At 33.3% G+C, this 11,220-nt stretch overlaps 1 protein-coding gene across 1 annotated transcript in view; it reads right to left on the bottom strand.

The window, feature by feature from the left end:
- The window catches only part of LOC114334973 (A-kinase anchor protein 17A), a 74,901-nt gene that overhangs the window by 5,384 nt on the left and 58,297 nt on the right, over window positions 1-11,220 (bottom strand). Inside the window, exon 5 of the mRNA XM_050651642.1 lies at window positions 1,274-1,456. Coding sequence (XP_050507599.1) covers window positions 1,274-1,456 — 183 coding nt within the window. The remainder of the gene's footprint in view (window positions 1-1,273; window positions 1,457-11,220) is intronic.

Here is an 11,220-nt window from a genome sequence, read left to right as displayed (position 1 = left end):
TATATCACTATCGAAAAGTACTATTACATTACTTTAATTTTTATATAATATTCCCATGTCCAAATTTGTTAGTTTTCGAGATATTTTCATTTTTCAGTGCAAATTATTAATTAGGTGTCTAACCTAATAATAAAGTTATGCCTAGTAACTGAACCGTTTCTATGAAACGTAGCTTCATCTCCAAATAGTACATTATCGAAGAAATCTCTGTCAATTGATTTTATATAAGACCCATTCACAAAATAATATTCTCTTTTCAGAATTTTCCTGAATTAATTATTGGTACAATTGAATGTGGTAAGGGTGCTGTCTGTTTTTTGCAAGAATTATTTGCACAGAGTAGTAAATTAGTTCACTGAACCAGTACGGTTAAAAATCTTTAATTTTTCGAAGCTTGCTGTTGTAGGTTGTCGTCTTTCAGGGAACCGTTTATGATAAATTCTTACTGATAATAACGCATTTTTATTGCTCTCCCCCAATTCCAGATCATCTCTACCATTTCATCAACACTAAAATCCATCTTAACTATTTAATAACACAATACACAAACAATTATAGTGAACCGTCAGTATTAGACAATTCAGTCATTTTCAGTCAAAAATTTAGACACCTAAAATAGTTGCTCTGAAAAATGAAAATATCTCGAAAACTAACAAATTTAGACATAGGGAATATTATACAAAAATTAAAGTACGGTAATGATACTTTTCGATAGTGACATAAAATACAGGGTGTTCCATTTAAAATTTCTAAGAAAATAATGTACTTGCGTTTTGACTAACCCTGTATTCGATATAAAGAAAATTAGCAATATCAACTATTCTTAAAAATTTTGACAATCAGCAAAAAATATGGTACCAATAAACCATTGCTGTTGTGCTTATGTTTATTTATACAGGGAGTTGAACTTGTTACGATTTTCATAGAAAATTGGTTATAACTTTGTAAATATCCTGTATAACATAACAAACCTTTATATTTTTGTGATGGGGAAGCTAAAAAGTGTTAGCTGGCAGTCACGAATACAAGCTCAAAATCGGTTAAGAACAGGCCAAGAGGCCTAATATAAGAAGAAGATAAAAAGATTTCGAATATAAAATAAAATACAGTGTGTTCCATTTACAATGTGAAGCTCAAAGTTGGCTACAATTTTTGGTATTAACTTTTATTGCTATATATTATATAGCGGAGCTACTGAGCGTTATCACACTAATTAATCACCCTGTACATATACGTCTACGTCTACTCTTTTTTAAGAATGGCAAAAAATTACCCCTTGAAGGTCCAGCAATATTTGGCAGTCTCGGAAAACCTCGTCCTCTCGGCATGAATCCTCCCATGTGGTATGGATCTGGAAACATTGGTGCAGGGGGCATATAATGGTGTAGATTAAACCAGGTCGGGTCATACATAAGCTCGGGATATTTCTGAATGACAGGACTCTTAGGTCTTTGTTCTAGAAAAAATAAATTAATTAATACAAAATAACGTATGTCCCTAAAGTTTTCGGAAAATTTTAGATTTAAAAGTATTATTGGTAGGAAGCATTGGAGCAAGTTGCCATTGGAAACCAAAGTTAGTAAACAACTTAAACGATATAAACAATGTCAGTTTTGACAAACACGGTTAGTTAAGATGTATAAACTTAATATTCCTAGAAGAATGTATGTCATCATCATCATCATCATTTGGCTCTACAACTCTATGTGAGTCTTGGCCGCGTTTACTATTTCCCTCCATTGTTGTCGGTCCTGAGCAGCTATTTCCCATTGCTGTACTCCCATTTTGCGTAGATCGCTGGCTACTCCGTCTTTCCATCTCTTTCTTGGGCGACCAACTGACCTTTTTCCAACGGGCCTTTCCCAGAATGTGGCGTTTAGAAGTCTTTCGTCACTTGATCTTAGTACGTGACCCGCATCGTATTCTGTTTGATTTAATGTAGCGTACTATGTTTTCATCTCCGTATATTGTCTGGAGTTCATCATTGTGTATTCTTCTCCATTCTCCTGTTGTCTCTTCTCTGCAAGGCCCATAGATAGTCCGCAGTATCTTTCTTTCAAGTACCAGTAATTTTGTTGTTTCCCGCTGATTCAGAGTCCAGGTTTCGCTTCCATACGTTATTGTGGGACGAATTATTGTCTTATATACTCTTATTTTTGCTGGTCTTGAGAGTATTTTTGATTTAAGTAGGGTCCTTAACGAGTAATATGCCCTGTTTCCTGCAATAATCCTGGCTGCCACGTCCTTTTCATAGTTATTTTCAGATGTTATGATCGCTCCCAAGTACTTAAATTTTTTGAAGACTTCAAAATTGTATTCATTAATTGTTACGTTTTGTCTAACCCTTGGTCTTGGGTTCTTCGTAACCACCATGTACTTGGTCTTGTCCTCGTTGACCTTAAGACCAACTTCCTTGGCTCCGTTCTCGAATAGGGTGAAAACTTCTTTTGCATCTCTGGTGGATTGTGCAATTGTGTCCACGTCATCCGCAAAGGCTATGGAATAAAAAGGACATAAAGGAATGTATGTACTTTATTTAATTCTAAATACATTTAACTGTTGCCAGAACTCAGAAAAAAATGTTTAGTTCACAAATATAAACATTGCTTTTCGCTTAAATTAAATGTTCAAACTTACAAGAGGCAGGTGGTCGGCGGGAACTGGCTTGAACTTTGAATTTAAGCGAAAAGCAATGTTTATTTGTGAAATAAATATTTTTTTCATTTCTGGCAACAGTAAAATGTATTTTGCACTAAATAAATTACTGACATTCTTCTTTTTTTGTCAATTAATTTAATTCAATTTTTTTTGGGCACCCTGTATAAATAATTATGTAAATGTTGATATTACTGAATAGAGAATTGAAAAACCTTTCAAATGAGCTAGCACACGACCCCTATTCTCATTTAAAAAATCATCGATTACGTCATCACGTCCCGATGGATGACGTCACTAGTATGATACATATGCCAAAACATCATAATTTAAAAATAAAAATCGACCGGTCTCGAGAATTTTCTCGACCGTATATACTTATAATGTATAAATCTTACAACCAACGATACGCCGACGACTCAGTTGTTTTTGCAGATAGTCTAGGTCTAGATGGTTTGCAAATAATAATGTAGCGCATATCAGATATAAATAGAAAACATGAACTTGATCTCAATACGAAAAAAAAAACATAGTACATGGTAGTCAGTAAGCGCGAAATATTAAATATGTACATAGCTTTTGGTTAACCAACAACCAATTGCAACAGTCTTATTCGTACCTTCGAATCGATCGCAGGCTATCGTTTACAAAGAGAACCGGATTCATCAATTTTTGTTGAATTATTAAAAACTCGTTAAAAATTTAATACTCGATAAAGATATAATTTTATAGTCCAGTGAATTTTTAAATAAACAAATTAAATTGGTTCCCCCATTATGGGGGAACAAAGTTCATTAGGGACGTCCTCTCAGACGAAAGACATAGTGAATAGTGAAGATAGTTTAATGGAAAATAATAGTTTTGAACCTAGTGCTACTTTGCCGATAGAAAAACAAAAGGATATTAAATATTTCAACTTGATCTCAGATAAGTACAATTTAGATAATATTTGGGTTTATATTGAAAAAATTGGGAATGAAACTGGTCTTTCTAGATTGCACCCTATGGCGATAGGTCACCTACTATTTAAGACCCTGAAACTTACACATATTAAAGAGATAAAAAGCATTGGCCGTAATCGTATAAAAGTTTTGCTGTCATCACGTTTAGAAGCTAATAATCTTGTCAAAAATAAATTATTAGACGCTCAAAATTTAAGAGCTTACATTCCAAATCACTTGTTGGAAGTTAAAGGGCTTATAAGGGATGTAGACACCCAATTTGACATTAATTATCTCATGGAAAACATTGAATCTACTTCCAAAGTTTTAAATATTTATAGAACAAAGCGTAGAATCCAAAAAGAGGAAACAATTGAATACGTAGATAAAAAAACTATAGTTGTCACCTTTGAGGGTAATATTCTACCCAACTATATAGGTTTTAATAGAGTTTATTTTCCGGTAGAACAATTTATTGGTAGGGTCGTTCAATGCTATCGATGTTTGAAATTTGGTCATGTGTCAAAGCAATGTAAAAGTTCCCAGGAATGTTGTATTCAATGTGGGCAAACTAAGACTACTGATCATACTTGCGATAAAGCTATGTATTGTATACATTGTAAAAGTAATGAGCATGTCACAATATCAAAAAAGTGTCCCTTTTATGAAAAACAAAAAAAGATTAAAAGTATAATGATCGAACAAAAGACTACTTTTTAGAGGCAAAACATTTGTGTGAACAATCATTTTCTGGTGTTATGAGTCAAAATTACTTTTCTTTGCTTGAAAATAATGAACAAGAATTTCCTTCCCTTCCAAAAATTAATAAAAATTCTGTCTCCACTCAGCTAGGCCCACAGACCAATAAAGCGCGCCCTCTAATATCTTCTCAATTGAACAATAATTCACATGCATCTGTAGGAAAGAAAAGGAAACCAAACTCTCCTATCATACAATCTCCTATTCATAAACCTATCTCTCCCTTTACATTTGGACCTGCCCAGCCTTTACCGGCTAATCCACATAAACCCAATTATAACAAAGTTGAAAATAAAAATCGGTTGACAAAAACTATAACAAATTTTATAATGAACCTCTTGGAACATATTCGTTCAATTGAAGATATAAAAACGTTAGACGATAAGACTATAATTAATGAATTAGAACAGGTTTTAAATACTGTAAACAATAATAGCTTCTAATGGCTGTACAAGATATTTTAAATTGGTCAATGGAATGCTAGATCTATTATGTCAAACAAAAACAGTTTAATGCAATACGTAAACAATAAACAAATTGATATTTTACTAATTAGCGAAACATGGTTTAAAAAAGATTCTCATTACAGTTTTAATGGTTATAACCTAATAAGAAGAGATAGGAAGGAAGACCGGTTTGGTGGCGTTGCGATTCTTATCCGTAACACAGTAACCTTCAGTGAACTAAAACTAAATTATAACTTTAATTCTGATATTGAAGTTTGTGGCATCAAAACAAAATTTAAAAATATTGAACTCAATATATTATCTATATACAAACCTCCTAAATGTAAAAGTACAGTATGTGATTGGGCAAATAAATTTTCACAGGCCACTGGTTCAGTAGTTATAGGTGGAGATTTCAATGCGCATAATACGATTTGGGGATCTAATTATAATGATGCAACTGGAATACAACTTATTAAAACTGCAGATGACTTAAATTTTACAGTAATTAATAATGGAGAACCTACCATTTTAACTAAACCAGATCAAAATAAATCAGCTATTGATGTTACTTTCGTTACAGCTGATCTAGTCAATAAAATTAATTGGTCTATACATACAGACACCTTGGGATCGAATCATTTTATGATCTATATGGAAATTACCGACATTCATTTACCTGAAGAAATTATTCCTAAAAGTAAATGGAATACAAGAAAGGCGTACGAAATCCATGTACGAAATTTCAGCAGAGCAATTTTTCAATAACTATTACCAAATGGAAAATACGTCGGACAAATATAATTTTTTAATTGATTGTATAAATTATGCAGCTCAACTATCAATTCCACCATATAAAGCTTATAAAAACAAAATCAGAAATTCTCCGCCGTGGTGGAATACAAATTGTGATAACATTATCAAGGAAAGAAAAGAAGCACTTTCAAATTATAAACAAAACCGTAACTTTGAAAATTACTTAAAATGCCAAGAGAGCATGACTAAAAGTAAAAAAAAATTAAAGGAAATAGCTAAAAAAAGTTGGAAAAACTTTGTCTCAAACTTAAACAAAAACACTCCTTCCTCAGAATTATGGAATCAAGCTAGAAAAATAAATAGAAAACCAATTACTAATCGAACATGTCTTAATGATACATTAGTCGACGAAATTTTTGATCAAGTTGCTCCTCCATCAGTCCAATTACTAAAAAGCTACAGCTATGCTTCAAATGAACAAAACCATTTTTTGCTAGAACCGTTCAACATTACAGAATTAGAATATGCTCTTAAAAATCGGAATAACACAAGTCCAGGTTTGGATAATATTAAATATCCCATGATACAACACCTTCCAAAAATAGCTAAACTCTTGCTGTTGGAAATATTCAATGAGATGGTCAAAAATGGGAGTTTAGTTCCTCAATTTCAAGATGTCATTATAATACCAATACTGAAACCAGGTAAAAATCTCAACGTGGCACAATCATATAGACCTATATCTCTTATGTCATGCCTTCTTAAAACAGTCGAACGAATGATAAAACAGAGATTGGAATGGTGGTTAGAAAAAAAGAAATTACTTCCCAACCTTCAATTTGGGTACAGAAAAGGAAGAAGTACTTTAGACGCCCTTTCAACATTAGTGGTAGATATACAAAACACATTTACAGACAACAATTATTTACCTGCAATATGTATGGACATAGAGGGTGCATATGATAGAGTCTGTCTAGATATTTTAGTTGAAAAATTAGTCAAAAATTTCCAAATACCAGCCCAACTAGCAGGAACAATATATAATTTTTACTCATGTAGAAAGATATATCTCAGAGCATATAACAGTAGTCTGATAGGTCCACGATACAATAACTTGGGGCTGCCCCAAGGATCAGTATTGAGCCCTTTGTTGTTTAATTTGTACACTGCTGATCTACATAATAGCCAAATTGAAAACTGCACTTTGAAGATTATACAATATGCTGACGATTTTCTTGTATACTCGTTTTCAAAAAAATATGATAATTGTATACAAACATTAGATAAAATGCACAACTTGTCAAACAATTGGTTCCAACAAAATGGATTTGAAATTTCCACAAACAAATCTAGTGTTTGCATTTTCACACGACACAACTTACCAAATATTGATAAATTACAATTAAGCAATCATGAGTATAGTTTCCAAACTTCTATCAAATATTTGGGGATGATACTTGACCGCAAACTAACATGGAAATCACATATTGAGTTTATGCTAAACAAATGTAATCAAGGAATAAATTTTTTAAAAGCAATTTCAAAAACGTGGTTTGATGTTGGCAGATGTTGAAACATCATTACTTTTCTACAAAGCTTATATACGATCAATCATAGATTATGGTTGTGTACTCTATGGCTCTGCATCTGATCGGGCCCTAAGCAGAATCGACGTAACACAAAATACAGTTCTGAGGATTTGTTTAGGTGCTATGAAATCAACTCCAATTAATGCGTTACCTGTCGAAGCTTTAGAGATGCCACTGAAATATAGAAGAGAATATCTAAGTAAAAAATTTATTATGAAATTACAACATAAAGATCCTTCCCTTCATTTAAAAATAAGCAAATTGAATGAAGCTGATCTGACGAATAAATATTGGAAACACAAGAATTCACCTCCACTTTGTGAAGCTTTTCGCAGTATGTCAAACTTTGATGTTACTTCAAATCCAGACGAAATCTTAGACTTTGAAGATTTTCCTTCATTATTACATTTGGTAAAAGTAATTAAGCCAAGTTATCATGAAAATGCAGCTCTCAGTCATAACATCTTAACAAGTATCTTGGACATTTTTTCGGAGTCTATAATTATCTACACAGATGCGTCGAAGTCAACGTTTGGCACTGGATGTGCCTTTTATGTCCCATCAAACAATACAGAAAAAATGTATAAAATAAATAATGCTTTCTCAATATTCAGCGCTGAAGCAATTGCAATTTATGAAGCTTTATTATATTTTATGAATACAGAAAATAAGTCTACAGTAATTGTTTCTGTCTCACTTTCCGTACTGACAGCTATTCAGACAATAATATTTCCAAGTCATAATTTAAACAACTATATCTTCCAAATTAAAAAAATACTTTATGAAATCTATAAAAAACGAAGAGAAGTGCATTTCCTCTGGGTTAAAGCACATATAGGTATCACCTGTAATGAACATGTTGATTTATTAGCAAAAAAAGCCATCACACATGGATCGTTAACCGGACATAAACCTTCTAATCCAGATATATGTGCAATTGTTAAAAATGAAGTTAACCAACAATGGAGACGTACATGGAACGAATCTAGCAAACATAGTTCCTCTCAATACGCGATGATTCAACCTAAAGTGCCTACTGAGTACTGGTTTAAAAATTATTCCGTTCCCCGCAGATATATTACTTCCATTATTAGAATAAAATTTGGGCACGCCTGTTATCCTTTTCATTTGGCGAAAATTAACATTTTATCTTCAAATCTATGTTTAGACTGTCAAAAAGAGGGAGACTTAAATCATATATTTTTTGAGTGCTCAAAGTATACTCAACAAACTAATAAACTAATTGAAAATTTATTAAAATATAATATATTTCCACCTTATAATTTATGTTACCTACTTTCTTTAAATAGGAAAACAATATATGACTGTTTAATGGAATTTATTTGTAAAAGTAAAATCAACCTTTAAGCATTATCCACAAATGATTATTTACCTTTGTTTTATCCCATATGTATTTACCTCCTATCCGCGACCTAGTCTAGTTATGTCTACACGAAATGTCTTGAAGGGTCCCTAGACGAGAAGAAGCAAGTGACCCTGTCTTATTCCTACCTTAACTCCTGAATATAATAATTGTAATATTAACAACCACCTTTACGGTAACGTTTCCTTATCTTTCTTATTTTTGTTTTGTTTTATATTTTTGAAATGTATGTAGATTTTGAAATATACTTGTTGTGACTGGCTGAGTGGCGACAGCCCATGCCAAAAAAAAAACAACCAATTGACAGAGTGGACAGCTACACATACCTTGTTATGTTACCAACATAAGCAGCTAATAGGACAACGCAAGTGAAATAAAAAAACGCATATGATTTACTAGTTCTAGATTCACTAGTTTATCTTCTGATTCACTAGTTCTTGTAAAATTTTAGTTGCAAGTATAATATAGTAAGGAAAACGCTGTGTTGGAAGAAAACAACTGTAATGGCTGCGCAACATTAGACAATGGACAGGTCGAACGGTCGTGGAATTGCTTCGTGTGGCTGCGGACCGAGAAACATTTTATCAGCTTGTTAATACGACAATAACCAATGCTTGAAAACAAGCACGGCACACAAAGAAGAATAACCAAATTCCAACCAGTATCATGAAGAACCTCAACAGTGCAGAGAAAACAATGCCTACCGTTTCACTGTGATACTTTATTGTTTTTATTCTGTACTCAGAAATAAAGAACATTAAAGATTGGGAATGCATTTCCGAAAGAATTTTAAAGATAAGACTGGTAACCGAGGAACACAAACTAGTCAATATCATCGTTATATATGGAATAAATGATGACGAAAGAGCAGCTAGCAAAGTCATATTCTGGGACAAGGCTTCAGAAATAATAGACAGTTTAGAAGGCAATACTATAGTACTGGGGGATCTAAATGGTCGAGTGGGTGTAAGAGATGAACATACCCAAGATGTATTAGGACCATATGGAGAAGAAATAAAAAATGACAATGGGGAACGTATTATTGATATGTGCAGAGAAAATGTTTTAATAATAATGAACACGTTTTTTAAACACAAAGATGCACATAAATATACAAGAGAAGTCAAAAGTAGAGGCGAAAGATCCATCATAGACTATGTGTTAGTAAATAGATCAGCAAGGCAATGTATTAAGGACGTAAGAGTAAAACGAGGAGCTGAATTATATAGTGACCACTAACTAGTTGTAGCCAGGACCAGTTTGGGAGTGCGACAAGAATGAATAACGAAAGAGACCAAGAAAACAAGTAAAGCTCATGATAAATCAGGTCACATAAGCTAGCAGACAAGGAGACAGCAAACAAGTTTAAAAACTACGTTAATAACTACCTAACAGAGCACACTGAACATGACGGTGATTTAGACCAAACTTGGCAAATACTGAAAGAAGCACTCCTAAACGGTGGTAAACAAGTATGCGGGATAACAAGAAATAACAGAAGCAAAACGTGTACAAACTGGTGGAACAATGAAATAAAAGCAGAAGTGAAGTCTAAGAAGATAGCTTGGAAAAATTATTTAAGGAACGAAACCTCAGACAACTACCAAATATACAAACTGCAAAGAATCAAAGTCAAAGATATGGTACTAGCAGCGAAACGGAAAAGTTGGGAAGAATTCGGAAACAAGATGGAAGAAGACTACCACTCTAACGAAAAGTTATTCTTTAAAACCCTGAAGAATTTAAGAATCGAAAAGGCTCCACAAACACCAAAGCAAATAAGGGACAAAGAAGGACACTTACTTCATGACAATGACCACATCCTAGAGAGATGGAAGCAATATTTCGAGGATCTACTGAATATCCAAAACGATGTGGACATTATCACAGAAGAACCAGAAGAGGTAGAGCAGGAAGACCAAATTCAAGACGAAATAACTATAGCGGAAACAAAGGAAACCATAGAAAAGCTTAAGAAAGGTAAAGCGGCTGGATTTGATAAAATCACAGCGGAAATGCTTAAAAACATGGGCGACAAGGGCATTGAACTGCTAACAAAAGTGTGTAATAGGGCATGGAGTGAGAGCCAAATACCAAAAGATTGGGAAGTGGGAGTTATTCTACCCATTTTCAAAAAAGGTGACAGACGCGAATGTAGCAACTACAGAGGAATAACACTACTGAGCATCCCATCCAAAGTATATGAGAGAATACTAGAAAAACGTCTTTTACAAGAAGTTGATTCTAAAATGGAACAATCACAGAGTGGATTTAGAAAAGGCAGAAGCATCCAAGATCACATTTTTACTATCAAGAAATTAATACAAAATGCACGAAACTCAAGCACCGAGTTATACCAAGCCTTTATAGACTTAGAAAAGGCATTTGATAGTACTCCAAGGAAGGTGATTGACATATGTTTAAAAAAGAAAGGTGTGAAAATCAAACTCAGGCAAGCCATTATGAGTATATATAGACATACAAGAAACAGAATCAGAACCGATAATATGGAATCCGAAGAGTTCATAGTAAATGAAGGTCTACGTCAAGGAGGGGTCCTAGGCCCCATACTGTTTAACATTGTCTTGGATGACATAATTAAAGAAACTAGAGCAGAAACATTAAAGTTATATGCCGGACATAGAAACTTAGAAGCAGTGTGGATCTCAGAGTGTGCATACGCAGATGAT

Source organism: Diabrotica virgifera, chromosome 5 (genome assembly GCF_917563875.1).
Source record: "Diabrotica virgifera virgifera chromosome 5, PGI_DIABVI_V3a".
In the NCBI taxonomy this organism is placed as follows: Eukaryota; Metazoa; Arthropoda; class Insecta; order Coleoptera; family Chrysomelidae; genus Diabrotica; species Diabrotica virgifera.
This window is presented reverse-complemented; position numbering and strand designations above follow the sequence as displayed.